The sequence below is a fragment of the Camelus dromedarius genome, chromosome 19 (genome assembly GCF_036321535.1).
Source record: "Camelus dromedarius isolate mCamDro1 chromosome 19, mCamDro1.pat, whole genome shotgun sequence".
NCBI lineage: Eukaryota > Metazoa > Chordata > Mammalia > Artiodactyla > Camelidae > Camelus > Camelus dromedarius.
In genome coordinates, this window is record NC_087454.1 from 8637342 (window position 1) to 8663315 (window position 25974).

General features: G+C 48.4%; 2 protein-coding genes across 2 annotated transcripts in view; both read right to left on the minus strand.

Moving 5' to 3' along the window:
* The window catches only part of TBC1D7 (TBC1 domain family member 7), a 132170-nt gene extending 111073 nt beyond the window's left edge, over window positions 1–21097 (minus strand). The window contains exon 1 of the mRNA XM_064476206.1: window positions 20961–21097. The gene's annotated coding sequence lies outside the window, so the exon portion shown is untranslated. The remainder of the gene's footprint in view (window positions 1–20960) is intronic.
* The window catches only part of GFOD1 (Gfo/Idh/MocA-like oxidoreductase domain containing 1), a 91515-nt gene extending 69588 nt beyond the window's left edge, over window positions 1–21927 (minus strand). Inside the window, exon 1 of the mRNA XM_010980082.3 lies at window positions 20961–21927. Coding sequence (XP_010978384.1) covers window positions 20961–21213 — 253 coding nt within the window. The 5' untranslated portion in view covers window positions 21214–21927. The remainder of the gene's footprint in view (window positions 1–20960) is intronic.
* Window positions 21928–25974: the final 4047 nt, after the last annotated feature.

Sequence of the window (25974 nt, forward strand, 5' to 3'; positions counted from 1 at the left end):
GGTCCTGGGGGTGTGGTGAGATGGGGGTGCACTGCGATCCAGCTAGCGAGAGGCAAAGGCAGGGCAGGACCCCAGATCTGTGCTGTCCACCCCTGGAGCCACCAGCCACACGTGGCTGCTTACATTTCAATTAATTAAAATGGAATAAAAGGTAAAAGTCAGTTCTTCTTTGGCACTGGCCACATGGCACGTGCTCAGTGGCCACAGGGGGCCTGTGGCACTCACACTGGACAGCGCAGAACAGAATGTTTCCATCACCAGAGAGTTCCACTGGATGGTGCCACTTCAGACAAGACTCCCCAAGGTGTTCCCACTCCCCAGGGGTTTGGGTCTCACTCTCAGCCCAGGCAGGCATCCGTGAAGCAGTATGAAACTGGGTCAGCGGGACAGACCCGCTTTTCTTCTTAATGAAACAGCACAGCATAGAAAATATCATAGTGCATCACATGCCAATGACATAAGGGGAAGAGTCAGGTGATAAAACGTTTTCAACTGACTCAGTTTTACTTATACACACACATTCATAAGTTTTCTGTATCTATATATTTCTAGTTATATATCTACTTGGCCACGATATAAAAGGTATTTCTTCCGGTGGGTCAGGGTCAGGAAAACTTAGAGCCTCTGCACTCAAGTGCTCCATGTCTGTAGATATTTGGGTGCTTTGGCCCTCGCTCACCTTCCCCTTTTCCAGATGACTCAGATCACGAGAGAGTGAGGCCAAGTGTCTGCTCCTAGCTTCATACACGGGTTTTCCTCCAGACCTGATTTTCCCCGTGAGCTCTTCCTTGCTCATCCATTCCCCCGGGCATGGAGCCAGTCAGCTGGAGGGACCCAGACACTTGTCTGGGCTCCAGGTCCCACACACAGGCAGGGGCGGGGGGAGGATGGACAGACAGACCCACAGCCTCGCTGATACTGATTCTGTGGCTTATGAAGCCCGGCCCTGATATATTTATGGCCCAGCAAAGGCTTGTCGGATCATCAACAGCCACAATGAAGACATCCCTAGAAATCATTCTCCTTGCTCCCTTGGCCCACAAGCTCCTCCGGCCCCAGCAGTAGTTCCCTCATTTATAGAGGCCCAAAGAAACTGGAATACACTCTCCCTGATGGTGGTGGTGAACTTACATGTCAACTTAGCTAAGAAATGACACCCAGACATTTGATCAAACATTATTCCAGATGTTTCTGTGAAAGCATGTTTTAGATGAGATTAACATTTAAATCAGCAGACTGAGTAAAGCAGATTATTCTTTATAATGTGGGTGGGCCACATCCAATCAGTTGAAGGCCCTTAATAGGAAAAAAAAACTGATCTTCACTTCAAGAGGGAATTTTGCCAGCAAACAGGCTTCAGACTCGAACTCCAACATCAAGTCTTCGCTAGGTCTCCAGGCTGCTGTCCTGTCCTGCAGGTTTCAGACTTGCCAGCATCCACAATTGCATGAACCAACTTCCATATATATACACACATACACATACATACATATATATACACATAACATAGTTGACTTTTGATCAATATAGGTTTGAATGGTGTGGGTCCACTTACATGCAGATTTTTTTAATAGTAAATACTACAGTACTACACGATCCTCTGTTGGTCGAATCCATGCAGGTAGAGACGCAGATTCAGATGAACTATAGATATGGAGGGCCGACTATAATTTATATGCAGATTTTCAACTATGGGGAGGCACCCCCTAACCCCAAAGTTGTTCAAGGATCAACTGCAAACACACAACACACACACATCCTATTGGTCCTTTCTCTGGAGAAACAGAAGTTTCCTGGACTAATATACACTCATATTCTGCCCAAAGAAAGCCTCCTCATTGTTCAAGTGCCACCTCCTCCATGCAGCAACCCCTGATTCCCTCTGTCAAAATAACTGCTGCTGCTTCTGAGCTCATTTCTGCAGTATATTCCTTGTGCCACATTTTTACAAACATAATTCTTGTGCCTTGTACGAGGGTTAAGACTTAGATTCTAAACCCTGTTCAAAGCTTGGTCCACGAACCAGCAATGCCAGCCTAGCCTCGACACTTGTTAGAAATGCAGGACCCCCACCCTGACCTATGGAACCAGAATCTGCATTTTAACTGGATGCTCAGGTGGTTCATAGTGTATTAAAGCTTGAGAAGCACTGTTTTAAATAAAGCTGTTTAACTTCGAGGAGGTTTTAAAAATATCAATGCCTAGTTGCTACCCTCAGAGACTCTGACATAATTGGTCTGGGATGCAGGCTGGGCATCAGAACATTCAAAATCTTCCCAAGGGCTCCTAATGTGTAGCCAAGCTTGAGAACCACTGTAAACAAACCCTTCTTTTATAAGAGGAATGGAGATTGGTGAAGTTAAGAGACTGTCAGGCTACAAAGTGAGTTAGTAGCAGGAATAGGACCCCCACCAAGGTTTCCCGTTTCCCTCAAAATGTTAGGGAAAGAGAAAAAGCTCCCTATGCGCTGTCAGCAAATCTAAAAGGAAATCTGGGTCACCCAACGCCCAGCAGACACAAGACACTGTCGCTACACCACGTGGCCCCTATGCAAAGAGGAACCAATGGGATTCTCAATGAATACAAAGAACCACTCAGTGTACGCTGGATCCCCAGGAACCCTTCCCATTTTTAATGACTGTCAAACACCGAAACCAATGTAAAATGAGTGCTGGGAACGACAGGAGCCACCCTGGTCTAGGGTGACTCAAAAATGTCCTATGCAGACACAGATCCTGCCTTCACTGGCACCTTTACCCTCTGCCCCCCTGATTCTCTGCTTATGTAATGCCTGTGGAAGGAATAAGATGATATGATTGCACTTGCTTAGTGTTGCCATATGGCATGGAGTTTTCCTCGGAGCTAGGAGACTACAGGGAGAAAAGAGGGGAGGAAGCAGTTATTTTCCTTGCAAACTCTCTCTGGGTTTATCTTTACACAACCTGGGGAAGTCCACGAATTCCTCTGCCACGGTTATGGTCAGTAACCACAGGTTTTCCCCCCAGATTATTTCCACCACCTGCTCCCTTTTAGGAGGGGGTGACTAACATGCAGAGGGGGCCCGTCTTGGACTGCATCCAGACAACAGCTCACGTGTGACAGGGTGACGTTCTCTAAAACGGCCTGCTATCAACTGGCCAGGAGTGGCCTGGCGTGACTCTCCCTTTGATCTGCTGCTAACAGTGCAGTAGTTCTTCTTGGGCAAAACTCCATCCTTCCTCAGCACAGTGGAGGACAATCTGCTTAACCTTCGGAAAAAGCTAACCCCAAACATCCACTGCATGTGTGCCCAGAAACCTCCCAACTCCCACTGAATTATCAGCTTGGCAGTTGGTAGCAGCAGCTACGCGTCTAGATGTGTTCTCAGCAGTGACATTAAAGGAACGAAAACCCGCACCATCAAGGGCATGAGGCATGTGATCGGGCGTTCGGACACGGGCACACACACACACACACCCCACACACTTAGGCAAAAAGCCTTCCCACCGAACCACACTCTGGTCAGGCCACTCTGCCCCTGGAACACAACTGCCCTGCAGATAAAGGGAAGATTGCTTCCTGGTAAGGAGGAGAGCTGTGTCTGTGCAACAGATGAAAAAATGGCAAGTATAGGTAATCAACCTTAACTGCAGCAACAGGAATGAAACAGCACTTAAAAATATTTACCAAACCATATAATGTGGCCCAGTCAGAGCTAAGCCTTTAATGTGAGTTACTGGAATAGGTACACACAGTGGGAGCTCTTATAAACAGACTCTGGCGCCGGCATTTTACAGCGAAAGTAATGAAAGTCTAGGGAGGTGCGGTCACTTGCCCAAGGTCACAGCTAATGAGCTTGGCTGTCGGGACAAGAATCACCTGTCCAGGCTCCCAGGCCAACACGCTTTGGCCATATCACATCACTATCCACAGCCCAGGAAAGAGTTCAAGCAGACGGTGATGAATTTTCCCAGAACGACGGTTCTGAAGCTGCTCACCAGCCGCCGCAGCACAGAAAACCTCCAGCAAAGAAACGGGGAAGTGAAACTGGAAATGTTGTCCCTGCACCATCCCTGTATTTCTTTGGAAGGCTGAAGCCAGCAAGGGCTCCACTTCCCATCCTGAGGCAAGGCGGAGGAAAATGACAGGGCCACACTGTTTCAAGCAGTGTCTGGGTTTTAGCTGGACATGGTTAGAATGACAGCGAAATCCCCCTACAGCCAAGAGCTTCTCCCCAGAGTCAGAGTCATATCCGACCACCTTCCCAGAAGACAGCAGAGCCCCTGGACCTTCACGCATCCACTTCCACTTCCTGGATGGCTGCCTTTCCCCTTCGGCCAACACTGCACTAATTTGTACACATCATCAGCGTCTGCACGTGCCTGGGGACAGCTGTCCCAGATTCAAAGAACCACAGAATGTAAGAACTGGAGAGTCACTCCAACCAAATGTTCTCCCCCCATGTTACTGTCTCTTTCTTTGGAAAAAAAAATCAATGTATTTTTTTTCCATTAAGATTGTATTTTTAAAAATTGAAAATTTAGGAAAGGAAAAATTCCATAGTCTCACAACCCCATAATAACCATCATTAGGATTTGGGCTTATTACCTGCCAGACTTCCATTTTCTGGGCCTGTGTGTGTGTTTTAAACAAGTCTATCATCATAATATACAAATACTTCTGCATCGTTTTTCTTTACCTGTAATTATATCATATTCCTCAAAAAACTAAAAATAGACTTACCATATGATCCAGCAATCCCACTCCTGGGCATATATCCAGAGGGAACTCTAATTTGAAAAGATACATGCACCCCAATGTTCATAGTAGCACTATATACAATAGCTAAGACATGGAAGACCTAAATGTCCATCGACAGATGATTGGATAAAGAAGTGTGGTTGTGATATATTTATAGGATGGAATACTACTCAGCCATAAAAAAGAATAAAATAATGCCACAACATGGATGGACCTGGAGATCATCATTCTAAGTGAAGCCAGAAAGAGAAAGAAAAATATCATATGATATCACTCATATGGAATCTAAAAAAGAAAAAGAAAAAAGAAAGAAAGAAAAGAGGACACTAATGAACTCATCTACAAAACAGTAACAGACTCACAGACATAGTAAACAATCTTATAGTTACCAGGGGAAAAGGGGTGGGAAGGGATAAATTTGTGAGTCTGAGATTTGCAAATGATAACCTCTATATATAAAAATAGATTAAAAAAACAAATTTCTTCTGTATAGTACAGGGAACTATATTAAACATCTTACAAATAGCCTTTAATGAAAAAGAATATGAAAAGGAATATATGTATATATACACATGACCAGGACATCATGCTGTACCCCAGCAATTGACACATTCTGACTATACTCTAACTTTAAACATACATATATAATTAAATCATAAAAGTTCCACATATACCTGTAGCCTTCCTTTACAGGATTCTAACAGCCATTTAGTATTTAATCAACTGCATTTACCATATTTACCTATGGAACATTTATGTTTGTTTCTAGTGTTTCATGACATAAATAAGTCTTCACTGAACACTCTTGTGAACACAGTTTTTTTCTAGTTATTTCTTGAGGTTATTTCCTTAGGGGAGAGCGTCCCAGAAGTCAACCTCCACCTTTTCCTCTTTGTTGGAGAAACACAGGCCCCAAGTGATGAAATGTCCGATTGGGTAAAAAGAGCAAGCTCTAGGTAGCTGGGTTTGGCGCTGACTCAGCTGTCAACCACCAGCTGTGTGCACACCACCAAGCCTCAGCTCCTCTGAGACTCGGTCTCCCTTAGGCGCTAGGCGACAGGTCCCCCCAAGACCTGCCACCATGTCTCTGCCCACCATGCCACATGGCCTCCCATGAGACACCAAGTCATCCACCACTCTCCCTTCTAGTTCTCTGCCTCTTAACATCAGCTGCTCAAGAAAACGACTCAGGTGAAGCCCAACACGAGACCAGACTTGTTTAAGCATGTGAGGGTCACGCGGATCAGGTCTAGGGCTTGTAAAGTGCAGCCATATTGGCTGTTTTTCCCCCTCACAAACCCCCACTCCACCCCTAGTCCTTGGCACTCCTTTCTGAATCCAGGTCAGCTGTGGAATTCAACAGTCAAACCTGAGAGTGCTGATCACAGGGCGTTGCGACAACCATAAACACACACAGGCCTGCACGTGGGGACTTCCCAGAATTCAGCCAAGCAGAGGAGGGCACTGGCCTGAGTCCCTGATCAGGGTTCCCCAGGACAGTCAGGAGGCCACTGTGCCTGTGACCACCAGTCATATCCCCAGTGGATCCCGGGAGGTGAAGACACCGCCCACAGAATAGAGTATACCTGAACCAGCGGAGGAGTGGTTTCTACCTTATCCGCACGAGAGTTTGCCATTTATTTTTAGCCTCTGTAAACAATGAGTTATAATCAGCAGAGAAGGGAAGACGATGAGATAACATTTTCTCAGTCTCTGAACATCCTGTCTGACATGTGCAGCTCCCCCAGCTGCCGTCCCCACTGGGATGGGATTGGATTCTGTGCGCTCTAGTTTCCCCCTTTTCATATTTCATGCTGAAACCTTATGGCCTCTGTGCATATGGCGCCTGGATTTTGCAGCATATTGCGCTGGAAAAACACAGGTTTTAGAGTCAGACAATCCTGCGTCGAAGTCTGATTTCACTTCTCTGGAGCTGGGTGAACCTGACAAGATACCCTGATTCACAGGCTCTAAGCCACCACTGTGAAGACCTGCGGTGAGTATACCTACTACCAACAAAGAAAAGCCACTGTCAATTAAGCTACGACCTGACACCGACGGTAGGCATGTCCTGATTTTAGATGTTAAAGCGTAAAAAAAAAAAGTCTCAGTATCAATGATCTGCGATATTTAACCTCTCTCCAGTTAAACTTCTCACCTGCAAGACAGAGGCACTAAATCCCCGCCATGAAGGCTGGTTGTGCAGCGGGAATTAGGTACCACATGTGCTACGCCTGGCTCTGGACCTGGTACAAAGTACTCAATAGAATGTTAGTTCCTCTTCTTACTTCGAAAGGGATGGGGTAGGTCCTAGATAGAGTGTAAGCTTTTTTCAGAGTAGTTACCATATCTTATGTATCTCTGACCTCTTACCTCTTCTCACCTCCCCGTCATGACCCAGAACAACGCCGTACACGTCCTAGGCACTCCACAAATGGATAGTGAATGCAAGGGTTGAACTAGCTTGAAAACTGATCAGTACCCACTGGGGGAACCTCTGCTGGAGGATGCGGCCACTGCAGTCCCACCGGCTCCCCCAGCACCTGGAAGTGATGAGCACACCTGTCAGTACCATCCCGGGTCGTGGGGACTGGAAAGAAGAAAAGCGAATGGCAGGGGCTTGGGTGCACAGCACGTGGGCAGGCTGTGGACAGCGGCCCACTGCATGTGGGTCAGCACTCGTGGCTACATCTCGGGTCTGCAGACAAGTGCAGCATTGTGGTACCCGCAGGCCTCCCGGGGAAAACCAGGCTGCCTCTGTGCCCTAGATGTGAACGGCTGTGCATATTAAGTCAGACAGGCTACGTCCCCACGGGCTCTCAACCTGTCCGCAGGACTCTCTGAGAGCAACATTGTGCGGTGTCAACAAATGACCCACGTGGGCGATGCTGGAAGGAGCAGAAGTTCAGACAAACAGAACCGTGCAGTGTTTTTTTCCCAGAAGTGTTTGTATCTTCTGCTTTTTTTTCCTCTGGTGCCCCAGCTCTACTGGAAAAGGGAAACAGACAGAGCAGGGAAAGAATCTCATTTCCCACCACCCACTTGTGATTATTCAGGGTCACGGAGGAGATGAGGGACACTGCCAATGACGAATGTAAATGACAAGTCATCCAAAATCCCGACTTTGCCCTTGACTTCAATCACAAGACAGTGTGTCGGAGGCATGAGTATGCTCACACCCTCACAGAGGCACTCACCGCTCCCTCCAAGCTCCAATTAGCTGGAATTTCACAGTCCCAGGTCCCTAAGGAATGCTCGCACAAATGGGTATCGCTTTCACAAAGTTAATGGGACTTGAAGGGGGAAAAAAATACTAATTACCAAAATAGCAATTACCTATTGGCTGAAGTTTCATGCTTTAGTGCTGTTTTAGCCTTGCCCCATGGATGGAGAGGACAGAGGGGGCCGGGAGAGGAGGAACTGTCAGAAACCTCATTTCCCCCAGAGTCGTGCCAGCGGCGCAGAGAGGAGAAAACGACCCTCCTGTGAACACAGTATCCTTCTCCGCGTCATTGGGGACCGGCCGCGAGTGTTCCCTTGGGTTCTCACAGGATTAAGGGCCCTGAATCTAGTCCCTCCCCCGTTGTCCCCCTGTGCAGTCTCTGAGGTCCCTTTGCTTCTCTGTGCCTTGGGCTCTACATGGGCCAAAAGGAAGGAAAACTTCAGAGAGCTGCTGAGGGCTAAGGAAGCGTCTCCAGGGAGGGGAGCTGTCCTGCCCCGGCGTCTCTCCAGCCGCATCTGTGCCACTTGCCACCCAAAGTCCCTGCGAGGACCCCGGTGGGGGGAGTCATGTCACTTATCTGGGTGTCCATTCCCAACATCCAAAGGGGACCATAGGAGACTGTCCACAGCGCTTCTCTTTCTTACTAATGATAGAGTCCTGACTAATAAATAAAGAAGGTGGTACCTATACATCATTAAATATCTACTAATTACTCATGCAACTCCAGCAGCCCACATTGTAGACTCCCTAGCATCCCATTCCTAGGAGAAAATGAAACACCCAAAAGCTTGGATTGCTCAAAAATCCCTGTTTATATCAAGCACAAATGACTGCTTTGTTCATGGCTGAATCTCCAGCCTTGAGATTAGTGCCCTCCAACAGAAGTTTCTACCACGATGGAAATGTTCTGAGCGGCACTGTCCCACACGGTAGCCTCCAGCCAGCCACACGTGGCCGTTGAGCACTTGAAATGTGGATAGGGTAAGTGAGAACTTGAATTCTTTACTTTATTTATTTTTAATTTTTGTAAATTTAAAGAGCCATGTATGGCTAGTGACTACTGTATCGTGAAGCACAGATCTAGAGACTGCCTGGTATACAGCTGGTGCTCAATAAAGATTTGTCCAAGGTTCACAGACATGGAAAACAAACATAGTTACCAGGGGAAAGGGGATGGAAAGGGAGAAATTGGGAGTTCAGGATCTGCAGGTACTACTATATATAAAATAGGTCCTACTGTCTAGCACAGGTAACTATATTCAACACCTTGTAATAGCCTATAATGAAAAAGAATATGAGTAGGAATATATATATATATATGCATAACTGAAATCACTATGTCTTACACCAGAAATTAGCACATTATAAATTGACTAGATCGCAATTCAAAAACAAAAAGATTTTTTTCAAGGGAAGCATGGACAGGAGCTCACCAAAGTAAGTCCTGATTAAGCACGACTCCCGTGTTTCCTGAGCCCTCACTTGAAATAAGTCCCTGTTTAAGTAAGTCCACAACCTTCTGAGCTAGGTACATTTATTGTCTCTGCTTTACAGACGAAGAAACTGAGGCTCCAATGAGAAAAGTGGAGGACCCACAGCCACGTAAAATGCGGCAAGGCCCAGATTCAGCCCCAGGCAGAACGGCAGGGGCAGCCTCTTAAAACTAGGCAACTTCTCTGCTAACGAAGAAAGTATTCAGACGCCTCGCTTTACTGTCCACAGAATGACACCAAGTTCAACTTTTTTTTTTTTTTTGGAAATATGGAAAAGGAAAGAACATTTCCTTTTGAAATAAAGCAATGAAAATACATAGAGTGTCATGTTTGGAGATGTTTTCAAAGCCCAGCCAGCACACTCACCTAGCACGGCCCCACTGACCGGCTCCTGGATCCCGAGTCAAGAACTAAGTGTACATTCCACCGCTGGGGCCTTTCCCTAAACCCACCTCCTACGGCAGCAGACTTTTCTGCGGTGGCCTCACAGTCATCATCTCCACGAGTTCTCACCTCCCGATGCTGACAAGCACGTCCACCGCTCATGCACTGAGTGTCCTTCTCCACGGACATTCTTTCATCCCTTCTCACCCAGTGACTCACAGCCCCAGGCCCGCCTTGCTCCTTGGACCATAAGGGGCTCGACAGTGTAACAAAGAGACACCACCGTCCAACACAAGCACAAAACTAAGCACGGCCCGCCCGTCTGCCCTCTCCTCCGCTGACCGTGCCCTCCACCCACCCCATCACACAGGGAGCTTTGTCTTTACAAGGTTTCTTGCTGCCTCAATTTTTGCAGCTCTTTTCACACCCTCTAAGGAAGCCATTTGTGTCCCTCTCCACAGGGTCCTTCCCCACAATCCCACAAGCTGTTCCCTCTCCCTCCTCCAGAGCTGTGTCATCTGTGACTGTCACCGTTTGGGATCTGGGGAGAGAGAAAATGGTGAGTGGAACTTACTGCTGATGGGGGGAAGGGGGTGGCTAGCAAAAAATATATATATTTTTTAATTCCAGGTAAAAATTTTTTTTAAATTTTGGACATTCTTGAACCACTCTAACTTTGCCCTAGGCAGCTGATGGTAGGAAACAATTTTCCTCAGAGCGCTGCCTCAGAGCCAGGCGGTTCCTTGAAGAGGAATCTATCACCTTTCAGCTATTTAAATCCGATTCCCTCTTCTTGGTCCAGTATAAGCCCCACCTCCTTCAAAGGTTCTTCCCAAGCCATTCACCCTCGGGAATTCCTCCATTATCTGCAGAGCCACCTCCTCAGGGAGCAGGCTGCCTGAGGGCATGGGCCCTGGGGACCAGTGTGGCCCTTTCTCACAGGCCCGGTGCATTTTATCTCTAACCTCAAACTCCCCTCAGGAAAACAAGGGCTCAGCAGTGAACCAGATCCGGCCCTTCTAGAAGACAACCTGATAACACGTCAGCTGCTGTTAGGCGAAGCCCCTTCCAGGACTCACTCCCCAGCCTCTCCCATTCACGCACAGAGAGCGTTCCAGGAGGGGGATTCTGTTCAAACACTGTCTCTCTTTTCCCTCTTTGTTCTAGTTCCCTCTACAGACTGGCACTGGGAAGCCACCCTGATGGCCGACCCTTAATCTAATACTGATGTTCTGGGGTTATTCAACTGCCTTAAGCAAACACTTCCTGCCATTGCAGTGTAACGATCCTTTCTGTACTTAATGTATATATTTCACTGCATTGCTGTGTGTTCGCAGATGTTTATCTTCTCTCAAGAACAAAGACCGTATCTTAATATCTGGGCTATTTCTCACCACAGCTAAAACAGTGCTACAGACATTCAAAGGCATTTATTAAATCAAAATAAATGAAAAAAGGAGAAACCCTCTCCAGATACTGGGCAAAATTAGTGATGGAAAGGTCCTGGAGCAACTCTGAAAATCTCCAAATTGGAAATGGCCCTCAAAGAATGTTCAGTGCCTTACCAGGACCCAGGGCAATGCAGAAGACCTGGTCACCAGCATCCATCACACGGTCATCTCCCTCTTCTAAATAATGAACCATTTCAACAAGTATTTGGCAAAGCTAATTTCACTTGGGTTGGAGAATTAGTTCAGCTGTATTTAGTTCCAAAATCAAAAATAAAGAAAGTACTTGAAAATCAAAAAAACCTACCCCTAACTTGACAACATCCCAGAATCGTAAAACCATTGCTTCCAATTCAATAATAAGATGACAGACAACCCCCATTTAAAATGGTCAAGTGAGCAGAATATTTCACCAAAGAAGATAGATGACTGGTTAATAAGCCTATGAAAAGGTGCCCAACATCATCAGTCATTAGGGAAATGCAATTCAAAATTATAATGAGACACCACTACACACTAACCATAAAAGCTACAAGCAAAAAGACTGATGATATCAAGTGCTGGCGATGAAGAAATCAGAACTCTTCTACATAGCTGGTAGGAATGCAAAATGGTGCAGCTGCTTAGGAAAACAGTTTGGCAGTTTCTTAAAAAGTTAAATCTTTGCCTACCATATAACCCATCAATTTCACTCCTAGATGTCCATCTGAAAGAAATGAGAACATGGGTCTACAAAAGACTTGTCTGCATATGTTCACTGAAGCATTATTCATAATAGCTAAAAACTGGAAACAATACAAATATCCATCAAATGTTGAATGGATAAACGAAATGTGTTACAGCCACACTATGGAACATCACTTGGCAAGTAAAAAGAAAGAACTTCTGACACATGCAGCAATACGAATGAACAACAAAAACATGCTAGGTGAGAGAAGCCAGACATAAAAGACCTCATGTTATGATTCCATTCATATGAAATTTCTGGGAAAGGCAAAATGTTAGAGACAGAAGGCAGATGCGTGGTTGCCCAGGGTTAGGGGTGGGAATGGCGGTTGGCTGAAAACAAGCATGAGGAAACTTTTGAGGGTATTGAAGTGTTCTAAAGCTTTCTGTGCTGCACAACCATACGAGTTTACTAAAAATGATCAGATCACTCACAATGGGTGCAGTTTATAATATATAAAGGATATCTCAATAAAGTTGTTTCATTTTTTTAAAAAAGCAATGCTAAAGCTGCAAACCAACTTAATTTGGGGCTTCAAAACGCTATAGTTTTAGTTTATGGATATTACACTAACTAAAAGAGAATCTCATTACCCTAAGGGCTATTATAGTTGGAAATTGGAAATTTAAAAAACAATTCACATCATTTTTGTAGTTATTTTTCCATGTTTTTTAAAATACTCATTAACAATTCTCAGGAAAAGTCTAAACCCCAAGGCATCCCAGACTTGCCCAAACCTGAGGGACCAGCTCCTTCAAAGCCCTGTTGACGAGTGTAGAACCGTCCGGGTGAGGGAGTGACATGGCTCTCAGCAGCGAGTTTGAGAGCCAACATTCCCTTTGGCCTGAGTCTGAAATAAAAAGAACTTCCCCCTTCAAGCTCTTCCCGCTGAGAGGACAACACTCAGTGAGTGTGTCCGAGGGGCCCACCCCATCAGCTGAACTCCCCAGAGGGGCTTCTCCACCCAGTCTTTCTAGACCCACACTTGGGACACATCTTGATAGGCACAGCATCGCCCCATGTGCCTGCCAGGTGGCCTGGATCCAGCCAAAACCTGCATCAGGCAGGGTTCTCCAGAGAAACAGAACCAATAGGATGTGTATGTATGGAGAGAGAGGTTTATTTTTAAGGAATCGGCATGTGCAATCATGGGGATCGGCAAGTTCGAAATCCATGGGGCAGGCCAGCAGGCTGCACACCCAGGAAGAGTTGATGCTGCAGTTCCCAGTACAAAAGCAGTCTGAAGACAGAAGTGCTTTTTCCTCGGGGGACCTCAGCCTTTCCTAACTCCTTTGAGGCCCTACATTTGAACTCAAAGGGTCTAAGGCTCACAGTGGTCCTTTGCTGGTGCACGCCGTGCAGGAGGCGCTTGGTAAAGGCTTACAGACAATAAGCCATTTGGACAGATGACCGTACAACTCCATGGAGTCAGTCATGTTTATGGGCTCTCCCATCACCTACTTTAAACATACGCACACCCTAAATTGAATAATGACAGTAAGGTTGACGCCATTTGATCGCCACATATATTTTTCTCCCCACTGGTTTTACTATGGCCACTAGAAGAAGAGCAAAATGCCAAATGCGTATTTCATAAAGTAGACAAAGAACCCACATAATCCAGAAATGTCTACATCTGTAAAATCTTCAACCAAGTCTAGTTCTTCTAATCAGCACCTTTGTGGAGCCCGGCCCCCAGCTCGGAATGACCACTCTTAATCCCTCCATCGCCACTACCCTCCAGTAGTGTGGTCCCCACAGCATTTCGTGATGTATCCCCCACATTGTGAGGGAACCTCCAGAAAGACAGAGCTGAGAGGAAGCACTGGACGTAGGCACACCTGGGGGTGGGGGGCAGGGCTGCACTTTTCAAGGGGCTGAACTGGTAATACTTTTATTTAGGAGCGGCATGTGGACGGTGTTCCATCCACCACATGGGCTCAGGAAGCAGAGGACACTGCTCTAATGAGGGGTGGGTGATGAAGGTGACACGTGGGGAGGAGCAGAACACAAAATGGTCAAATTCTAGGAGTTCACAGTTCCCAGGTACCTACTGAGACCCAGCTAACCTCCCTGTCCCGAGTTCCATGAGACGGCCCGGCATCCTTCTCACAAGGGATGGTAAATCTTCATAGGAGGATGCTAGGTTCCTGGTAACACCAGCAACACTTTCTGGATCACCTATCTATGAAGCAAGGACTCGATTTTCAGCCAAGATAACATCTGAAGCTTGGCTTATGTACATTCCCTTTTTAAAATAAAAAATTTAACTGTGTTTTCTGAGTCTAGCAGGAAGGAATCATCTCATTAGAAAATGAGAAAAAAAATCTTCAAAAGCACCATTTGGAATAGGCTAGACAATTGATCACACTGGGGAGAAGTAAAATTAACATTTATTGAGCCCATGGAGACAAGGAAGGGGGGCCATAGACTAGGTCTTTACACAACCTCCTCATTTTAATTGTCACACCTGTATGATGGTATCTTCAACCCCATTTTATTGATGAAAAACTGAGGCTCAGGAAGGTCGTTACCTGTCCTAATGTCACATAGTTGGAACCTGCCAACCCTTCCCAGCATTGGCTAGTCTTGTGAATCACAACATCTTAAATAATGATGCCCTTTGCTGGGCCATGATTGCCCTTAATCAAAATATATAACTAATTGCCTGTGTATTTCTTCATCAGTGAAACCCTTAAAACATTGCTATCTGCCTTCACTTATTTTTATTATTACTTTTTTGGTTCTTCCCCAGTTTCAGGTATCAAACTGTCCAACTTCTTCATTTGGTTTCACCTCACTCCATTTTTAACTTCTGCAGAATTGTACATTTTTCAAAGCCAGATACCATCAACAAAATACTCACTCAACTGAGCCTAATTTCAGTGAGATAAAAGGAGGCTGGTGATGCTTGACTTTTCCTAACTGTAAACAGAGTCGTTCCTTTCATTCCCATATGCCCCCAGGGCTTCCTCAACACTGCACCAAATCAACAGACCGCAATGATTTCTCTCAGTGTCCAGCGGTAGAGACTCAGAAAAAAAAAATGCATTCCCCTTTTCTAGAGTCTTCAGACAGGAACAGATGGAGAAGACTTGAAGGAAGAACAGGAAATGCAGGGTTTGCTGGAGTTTCAGAAGGGTTACTCTCAAGTCCAAATACACTGTTTCATTATCAGCAGCCGTATCTCTGCTAGTGTGGCAACCCCGGCCAGCCAGCGGGGCCCCATCTCAACCCCATTTCCTCCCTGCTCTCTCAGGCCTGTTTCCAGCAGCCCTCCTCAACCTTGAGCAGTTTCTGACACTGTGAAGGAGGGCAGGAAAGGACACAGAGCTCCAGGTCCGCAGCTAATGATGACAAACAAGTTGGAGCAAGAACAGTGGGCGGCAGCAGGATCAAAGCTCAGTGAAACCCTACAGCCTCATTCACCATCCCAAAGAGCCATCCATCCCATGAGACTTCCCCAAGGGAGCCTGCACTACTGTCTCCCAAAACTGGGGCAGGGACCGTGGAACAGACATCATTATGTTACGCACAAAGGCAACAGGTGTTTGAACACAGTCCCCCTGCCAGGTTAATGACTCACGGCAGGGCACAGCTTCTTTTCCCAAAGGCCAGAGGGCTATCACACCTCTATCTGGCTGCTGCAGCCTCCACATCACCTGGGAGCTGGCTGCAAATTCTGAATCTCAGGTCCCACTCTAGAATCTGCATTTGGACAAGACGCCCAGGTAGTGGGACTGGAAACTGAAGTCTGAGAGGCACTGGGCTATTGCAGGCAGCACAAAAATGTTCTGTATTGACTGACACATCCTGTTTGTAACCTGAGCATTCATTCATTCCATGAAAGGCATTCATTTGTCATTAAAGAAATATTTACAGTGTGCCCAGGAGGTGACTCAGTGCCTGGCACTAAGGGAGATAAGGCAACCAGGGGAGCCAAGCAGACAAAGGCCCTACCACCTCAAAGAACTTACATTCTAACTGGGGAGACAAGTAACACACGAGAGGCTGAGCAAACAAATGAAGGAGATTATCACCAACTGTGACAGCACTACCAAGAGGACAAAGAGGATGATCGAGGTACAATGGAGAGCCGCGTGGAACTTTCGAGTGGGAAGGGAGGACCAGAAACGCCTCTCTCCTGATAGAACATTTGAGCTGAAACTTGAAAGTGAGAATGGGCCAGCCAGTCAGAAGAGTGAGGGGAGAACCTTCCAGGCAGAGGGAAGAGCCAGTCTGTAAAGACCCAGAGTCAGGAAAGCGGTTAGTGTGTTGGGAGGAACAGAAAAGAGGCCTAAGTGACAGGAGCGGAGGGAGTGAGCCCCAGAGAGCACGTCATCACCCAAGGGGTGGGAGAGCTTCCGAGGCAGGACCATTTCAGCCACAGAAGTCACAGTGAAGAGCTCAAATGCTGGTCCAAGTGCCATGGGAGCCACTGAAAGGTTCTGAGCAGTGAGCGACGCAAGCACATACACACGTGTATATGCCACTCACCTGTTCTGTGGAGAACAGAGTGGAGAGGAAACCAGAGGGGAGTGAGGAGGCGGCTGACTGCACAGTCTCGGTGGAGTGGCCTGCTCTGGGAGGACAAACCGGGGACATGTTTTGCCTGACCAAGGGCCGGCCAGGAGTCACGCTGGGCCCTCCGTGTGATGCTGCTCTGGATACAAAGGTGAGCAAGACCGTCCTCGGCCGCCTTCAGGCACCCGGCAGTCAGGGGCTCATGGAGAGAGGCACACGAGGAAATTGACAAAGAGCAGCGTCCAGTCAAGTGCCCGGTAATTTGGCAGTGTCTTTGTTAAATGAAACAAGCACATCCTTTTTCACCAGCAGTTAACGTATTTATCCTACAAGGAGATTGGCATCTACGCAAAATGCCATCTGCTCTAGATTATTCATTACATGTTTGTATAAGCAAAAGATTAGAAACAACGTAAATGTTGAGTAATAGGAACTGCTTAAATAAATTTTGATTTGTCCATACAATGAAACACTATGCAGGCCAAAATTAGGAACAAGAATACTTTCACATTTTGAGTTTTTTATATACACATATATACAATTTATGTATATAAATTTTCAAGATAATATATTGTTGCATGACAAAAACGGTATGTATGAGATTTCACTAATCCTGGGGTTTTTTTGGGGACGGAGGTAATTGGGTTTATATATATATATACATATATATATATATATATATATTTTTTTTTTTAGACAGAAGTAATGAAGCATGCACTCTACCCTTAACCTATGCCTTCCCCCACTGATGTCACTAATTGGGTAAAAAACATTTTTCAAATTTTCACACACAGATTCACCAGCACATACTCAGAAAAATCTTCAAAAGGAGACATAAAAAAGCTTATAATCGTGATTGCTAAAGGACAGCGACTGGGGGACACTAAACACTTCACCATGTACTATTTTAAATGTGTTAACAGCATTTGAAATTTGTACCATGTGAATATATAACCTATTTAAAATAACTAAATGAAATCTACTTTTTAAACAAATGTATTAAAATAAGTGCGAGAAAAGATGGAGCTTCATGGTGCTGAGACCTCAGATGGGTATGTGGGGGTGCAGGATGGAGGACAAGAATTCTGGGAGGAGGTAACACTGGAGCTGAGTCTTGAAGGATGAAAAGGCATCCATCATGCACACGAGGCAGAAGCATGTTCCTGACAGAGGTATGGACATATGAACAGATCAGGGCCCTTCCAAGAAACACCTGTGGTTTGGTTTAGCTGAAGTGCACAGGGTTCCACAACAGGCAGCAGGACATGAGGCTGGGCAGGCTCATTAGAGGTCAGCTCTTGCCCATCAAGCCAAGAAGATGGGTTTTCCCAGAAGTGATGGAAGCGGGGAGCAGTGATTGATCAGGTCTGCAGGTCTTCAAGGTAATTCTGGCAGCAGCGTGGAAGCTGGGTAGAGGCAGGGCTAGGGAGGGGCAGACTGGAGCCTAATTCGGAAACGAGGTAAGAGCCTCGTTCCTTTTACGGAGGAAGCAATGATACAGAAGCAGGAACAGATACGAGACAGATGAGGAGCTGGCATCAACCAGATCTGGGAACCCATTCCATAGGTAGGGTCAACACCAATAAAGGCTAACTTCTACCATCTCACCTGGGCTGCAACTGACAGAAGGGAGGCAAGGAGCAAGTTTAGGGGATGGGAGAGGAAGGGAAGACTCTGGGGGAGGAGCAACGGCGGGTTCACATCTCTAGCTGTGTGTCCTGAAGCAATTCGACTGTAGCCTCATCTGTAAAATGGGTACCTACCTTAGAGGATTATTTTAGTCATGGAATGAAACATTTTACAGATAGCTCCTACCACACTGCACATGGTAGGTACATAACAAGAGGCAGCCCTGGACGCTGTAGAAATGATCCGTTGTAGAAAAGTCTCTACAACAGAGAAATGCTAGTTCACTAAGATAGGGATTTCAAGGACATTTTTAGTAATCAAAGGAGAACGTTGTGATTCAACTGATTGCAAGTTTTATGCCTCTCTGGTCCCTCCATCAGCCCCTCACCTCAGTCGGCCTGTGACCAGTATGGGTGGAGGGGAGGGGCACAGATCTCTCACCATTGCTAGAGAAGCAACCCAAAGCCCATGCCTTTGCTGATGGAAGGACAAATCGTCTAGGCCAGGACTAGTCAGGACTGGCTTGTTTCAATCCCAGGCAAACACTATTATCTATAAACCCCCAACGGTCAGACTGGCCCAATAACTGCTGCGGTTTTTCACTTCCTCTGTCGTATGTGTTGAACGTCTAACTGTGACAGCTAAACACACCATGATGACCACCCTGCCTGGTACTCGCAGGTACAATGAGAAGGAAAGCCACGTCTGGGGATTTTCCAGTGAAGATAAAGCCTGGAATGAGCCTAACATTCAGCTATCTCTCAATCCAATGCCTCCACATTTCCTATAACCACAGACTACCTCGAATTACCTGGGAAATCAGGAATTTTAAAAAGCCCAAGACTTATCTTGAAAATATGAACAAACCCCTGTTCCTTAGTTATGATTATTAAACCAAGTCTATTTCTCATGCCTCTTACTCTTGGTTTTGAAAAAGTAACCCACCTTAGCCTTGTCAAGGAAAAATCATAGGGATGTCTGAAAGTAAGAACAGAAGAAGTATCCAGAAATGTACAACTTGTGCCACTTCTCTCAAAGCCAGAGCCCCCAAATGCTCTCCTGGCTAAAGTACCAGAGATGGTCAGAAAACAGGGACATCCTTGTTCCCCAAATTGCCACCCTCCAGGAGACCTGCTCTGCGGGTCTGATCTGCAGACTGTACTACCCTGGGCTGGGGTGGTGTGGGGAGCGATGTTACAACAAGGTCTTTCTGATGTGATCAGTTATAAGCTCTCCAACAGAGACAGGACTCAAAATGGACCTGTTTTCTACAAACTGACCTAACAGATTTATGCTATAGGATGGTTATAATCTATTTTAAATGCACAGACCCATTGTAAGCCCAGAGGTTAGCCACCCAACATATACATTAGATCAAACAGAAAAGAAATATTGGCCAGAACCCAATGACGTTCAATTCAAGGCCAAAGACAACAGGCAACAAAGATCAGAAGCTTAATAAAATTAACGTGAAAACTGACCGCCTTGGATAGCCTCCTTAGGAATCCTACCAGAGGTCCCATCTGAGTCAACAAGAGAATGGCTTGAGATAAAAATGGTTTTCTAGGGTGAAAGAGTTACACATTCTGGTCATAGCTCTCAGAAGATCGAATTGAAGTGTATGTCCATGCCACCTACCCTAAACCCAAACCATGTTTTAAAAATAAAACGTTCTTTCAAACGCCAACAAAAATTCCAACTTTCAAAGGGGGGCGATAACATTTTCTCAGGATGGTAAGGAGGGAGCCACCTTCCTGGTTCGTGTGAGAACTGCTGATGGACAAATATGTACTTCTTTTTTCCTCTGGGCAAGGTAGTGACTGATGATTTGCTCTTACATGGTCCCGTCTGCCTGGGGGAAACCAGCCGCTGAAGGCTGAAGGGCTCATCCCCACCTGCTTGTCAACACCGGGCCTGGGAACTGCTGCGGGGAATTAAGGAGGGACTATTGCATGTTTAACGTGAAACTGGCAGCGTGGGGTTTTTTCGCACACCAAACATCCATGCCTCTGGAACTACTGCGCCTCTCCCCTAAGATTTTAAGATCCATTACTCCAAGTATGCGCAGAAGATAATTCCTGAGCTGCCGCACTCGAAAGTTAAATCCCTCTGGTTTTCTCAAATAAATTTGAACCAACCTATGACCTCCCCACCGCCTCCGAATCCTAATATATCCCCTCCCCACCCCACCCCCCATCCAATCATTCCCGCCACCCTTGCTTTCAGCGAAAAGGAAACAATTCCAGCTGACCGTCACCTCTCTAATCTCACACTAAACTAACTCACAGCAGAAAGAAATAAACTATCCTAGCAGGGCGCCACAGCTGCTAACAGTCAGGTAGTCTACCGCCCCCAAGAAAACCCGAAACACGTGTGGGGCCCTTTATTCCGGCGTTCCTAGGCGCGCACTCGCCTGTCGCAGGCGCGCGCGCACGCACACACACACCCCGGCTCATCACACACAGCTGGGGACTTAGTTTTGTCTCCCTCAAGCAGTCCTTCCCTATTCCGCAGCATTTCCTCCGCCTGGTCCGCTTCCCCGGAACACACGCCTGCTACAGCCACCGCGCCACACACGTGGGGAAGCGCGTTCAGGTGGTGCCATAAGGGAGGAGGGAAGCGTAGGTGTGGGGAAGGCCAGGGATGAGGAAGGAGAAAGTGGGGTGTGGGCTATCAGGTCCCCAGGTGGGCGTAGATGCCACGTAAGCCGCTGAGATGAAGAGGGGGCGAGACGGGAAAAGCACCTGGAAAGGAAAGAAGGCTGGAGGGGAGGTGGGGGAGGGGTCACTTACCCAGGGTCTTGACAGCGATCTGCCGGGTGAGGGGCGGCGGCAGGTTGATGCACACCAAGTCCACGTCCTGATGCAGCAGCACCTCGTCAATGCGGCTGGTGTAGAAGGGGACGCTCATCTCCTTGGCCAGCTCCTCGGCTTCCTCCTGCGTGCGGCCCCACAGCGCCTTCACCGCGAAGCCCTCGTCTTTCAGCAGCGGGATGATGACACGGGCCGTGAGGCTCGTGCCGAACACGCCCACCCCGGGAAGCATGGCTGCTCCGGTCCGCCTGGCTCTGCTTTAGCTCGGATCTCCGCTCGAACACGCGCACACACACCCCTCTAGCCAGTCCTGCGCCCAGCTCGCCGCGGTGCGCCAGCCGCCGTACACCGGGCAAGGCGCCCGGGTGCCCAGAGCGCACCGAGCTGCGGACGGAGCAGGCTCGGGCGCCTCAGTACGGTGACTGCTGCAGTGTCCGCCACGAGGGGCTCCTGTCCTTCCCGGAGGCGGCGGCAGGGACCCTCCACTGGCGCCTGAGGCCCCGAAGCCCAGCGGAGCCCGGGTTCAGGCGGCGCCCCCGCCGCAGCGCCGGCCGGCTGCGTGCGCCCCGCCGAGGCCGCTCCATGGCTGGCTCATCCCCGCGCCCGAGCCGCCGCAACCGGGACCGGCTCTTCCTCGCGTCGTTTCCTCAGCCGGCGAGTCGCACGCACGAGCCCCGACACGCTTCCAGAGTCCGGACCGGCGGGGCTGCGGGGCCCCTTTCCTCCCCGCCCGCCGCTCCGAATAAAATAAACCAGCGGCCACCAGGAGGCCAGCTAAGCATGCGGCTCCGAGGGTGCTGGGCGAGGAGCTAGAGCTGCAGCGCGGAGGCCACGACCCGAGCCCGGCCTTCTCATTCTACTGCCATGTTCGCTCGCCGCGCAGTTCGAGCGGCCTGAGCCCGAGGCCGGCTCGGGCTCCGGGATCCCGCGGGGGCGAGGGCGGAGTTGGCGAGTTTGGCTGTCAGCGGCCGGGGGTTCCTGCACCGCCCCCGCCGCAGCGCCGCGCGCCATTGGCCGCCGCGCGCCGCCCCCGCCCCCGCCGCCGCGGGCTCCGGGTGCGCGCTGCGCCGGGGCCCAGGAACACGCCGGGCTCCTCCCCAACCCCGCCTCGCTCGCCTCCCGCTCGCGTCTTCCCTTTCTTCGCCCTCCACCACCTCCTTCTCGCTTCTTTCCAAACCCCGCCCCAAGCAAGCCAATAAATCTATCAAGGCAGGACGCGCCCTAATAGGCTAGTCGTCGGTGCCTCGGAAGAGAGCAGCGGGCGCCCCGGCCCGTGGGAGGCCAAGGGACGCGGCGAGGTGTGAGCAGTGGGTAATTACCACCTCCGCTCCGGGAGCGCTTCCTCCAGGCCGGGAACCAAGCTAGGGAAGCTTTCCAGGCATTCTCTCTCTCTTAATTCTCGCACCAACCCTAAGTTAATTGAAAACCCATTTAACCGATGATGTAACTGAGTCCTGGGAAGGGACTTGAGCAAGGTCGCACAGCAGGTAAGCAACAGGCCTGGATGGGAATCCAGGCTCCAGAGTTCGGGCAACGAGCTGAGTTCTCCCCTCTCCTTCTAAGAGAAACTGCTCCGATTGTGCGCCCCACCCGCCGGCCGCGCAAGCACCGTCCAGCCGTCTTGTCTGGATAAGCCCTGCTTCCCGGCGAGGCCGGCGCCCCCGTAGACGCTGCTGTTCTAGGCGACGGCAGTGAGGTAGGGGTTCCCGAAGCGGCTGCGGCACGTCCTGTGTGTGTGTGTGTGTGTGTGTGTGTGTGTGTGTGTGTGTGTCGCGTCCGGTTTTCGAAACGAGGGGTCGCTTAGTCAGAAGAAACGCCAGCCTCTCGCCTCGAGCTTGGCTCCTTCGCCGCCACTTCCCGCGGCCCCCACCTCAACCCTCTGCTCCCTTCCCGAGTCCTCGCGTAGGAGCCAGAGCCAGGACGAGGGTCGCCCCGCTTCTCTGGACCCGTGGGAACCCTGCGCAGTCCGGTTTCCCGCCATATCCTGGGCTCCTATCACTCTGTCTACCTGGCCTGTAGTAAGAGCACTCAATAAACATTTGCTAAATAAGTGAATGTTCACTGATTGCCCGCTTTGCGGCCACTTGGTGCTGGGAGGGGGGACGCAACCTAAAAGGCATGGGACCTAGCCTCTAGTTCAAAGTCTCTGGAGAGGTCAGGCGCCCTGTCGTGTTCGTCTCTTGTCTTCAGCACTCAGCTCAATGTGGTAAAAGGTCGGCTGGAACACAGGGGTGAAAAGCGAGATCTTCAGAAGCTTTTAAAACAACTTGTAACAACTGGCAGTGAGGCGGGGCGCTTGGAGAGAGCAGGAAACCAAAAAGCCTGTGTGTAACAATACAGGGAGGAGGCTGACCTCAGGGTGTTAGAGGAAAGGCAGCGAGGACATTGAGTGCTGGGGTGACTGAGACAAAAGGGGCGTAGCCACCAATACTGACAGGCTTCTTTAGAGCAAAGGTTTTGTAAGCACTGAGGCAGGAACGCCCACGGGGGCGGGGGTGCGGGCAATGGTGTTAGACTCAAGGCTCGGTACCCAGAGGCGGGGTCACGTGTCAAAGATGGCCCCATTCACATGGAACAGGAGATGTGCGACTGGGCGTTGGGGTTGGAAGCGGAGCTGGAGCACCTGCGGTTGACTCTGGGCTGTATTATTTACTAGCTGGAGGATCTTAAGCAAATTACTTCACCTCTCTGGGCCAGTTTCACCCCTAAAATGAGAATAATAATGGTATATACCGCTAAGGATTTGGGGGGATTCTATGAGTTAGTTTTATAAAGTCCTTAGAATGGTGTCTGGCACATACTAAGCTCTCTATAAACGTTTATTTATATATATATATAGAGAGAGAGAGAGAGAGTCTGTTATCAACATCATTTCTTGATGTGAGAGATAATTGTACAAGGGCAGCAACATCTAGCCAATCAGAGGAAATTCTGTGTTCTTTTAAAGGGAGCTCAACTCAGATTTATGGGTATAGCACAGAATGCTTCATTTCTAACCCTCCCAAACCACTTCTCCCTCAATTTTCCCCACCTCAACAAATGGTGCCACTGGCCCACCAGCTGGCCAGAAATCTTGGAACCATCCAGGACTCCTCTGTCTCATACACTCGAAAGCCTGCATCAGCAGACGCTGTCTGCTCTGCTTTCACGACCCATCCAGTCTTGACGACTTGTCTGCTGCAGTCGGGGAGCCCCAGGCGGCAGCATCTCCTCCTCACTGTCTACCTGCTTCCACGCTTGCTCCCCATAGTCCGTGTTCACCACTCAGCAGCCAGAGTGATCCTTTAAGAGATAAGTCAGATCATGTCCCACCAGGCTTGACACCTACCAGTGAATAAACTCCAAAGTCCTCAGGATGGCCTGGAAAGCTGTACCTGACCTAACCACCCCACCTCTGCCTGGTACATCTCATCTCCTACCACTTTCCGCCCCACACCCTGCATCGCAGCATGCTGGCCTCCTCGCTGTGCGCTATGCTGACTGAGCCCGTTCTTGTCTCAGGGCCTTTGCACTAGCTGTTTCCTCTGCCCATTCCCACCCCCACCCTCCACACGTATGCATGTGACTCACTCACTCACGTTACTCAGGTCTCTCCTCACACGTCCCCTCCTCAAGTTGCCTTACCTGACCATCCTATCTAAAATGAGTCTCTGTCCCATTTCACCCCTTCGTCTGGCTTTTTCTTTCTAGCTCCTCTCCCGGCCTCACTTCATATTAGAGACCTGTTTTTCTCTTTATCATCCATTTGCCTCAATAGACGATAAACTCACTGAGATCAGAAGTTTCTGTGTCTTGTTCATTGCTGAATTCCTGAGCCTAAAATTGTATCTGGCACCTGCTGGACATTTAATATACATTTGTTGGATGAATGTTTATATATTCTTGTAATAACCATGTACTATCATGAGAATCGTATGAGTTATTATTTATAAATGCCCAAGAACTGTGCCAAGTGCCAGGATGGCTTAGGCCCTGGAGAAGTGCAGCTGAGCACCCAAGGCCCTTGCTCCTGGTGGCCTGTTGACTGGGGCCCTGAATTACAACGGCAGCACAGCGTGACTCATGCCAAGGTAGGGGCCTGCGGGGGCTGATTTGGGAGCGGAGAAAGGCTTTGAAATTGGAATGGGAAGTCTTTGAAGACTTGCAGAGAGAGAAGTGGGCTGGACCCCGACTTTGAAAGGCTTGTGGGAGTTAGCTAGAAGAGGGGAGGAGATTCTAGTCACAGGGAGACTAAAAACAAGCTAACCCGAGGTGGAAAGTGTGTGGAGGAGGCTCGGACATGATGGGAAATCACTGAAAGGCTGAAAGCAGACCATGAACAGACTGCACTCATCTCAGGCCTGCAAGGATACCACTGCCATAACCCGAGAGTGAAGGAAGGAGGGCTGAAACAGGGTGCTTTATGTGGTGGCAAGGGGATGAAGCCTCCCAGGCCTCGTTGCCAACTGGACGTAGGAGGTGAGTGAGGAGGAATTGGGGCGACTTCCCAGCCTGGGGCTTGCCAAGAAGCTGGGTGAGGTGCGCCTTTGTGTCTCACTAGCTCGGCAGGTCCTGCTTGATCAGCACTGAGCTGGGGAGGATGACACATCGATTCTGAGCTTCTGATCACACAGACCTTTGAACCATAGTGCTTATATCCTCGGTCCCCTCAGACACATCAGGTGGTTATTCTTCATGTAAAAACGTCTTAAACCTGGATCCTGAATCTCAACACAACCTGACATTTTGACATTGTGAAACAGTTCTGAAAATAAGCCTAGAGTTTTCTTTCCCCCCAGTCCATGGATTAGCTGCCAACCTCTACTATTTGCATTTGGGTGAAGGTTTTAGGCCCAGTCTAATGTCATTTCACATAATTGTCACATGAATCCAAAAAGAACATTCTAAACCTTCTTTTAGAAATAAAAATAGAATGGATTCTTTTTTTTATTCACAGCCCTAGGATGATGATAAAATAGAAGTTTTTCTCCTGTTACTTTAGTTTTCATGATAA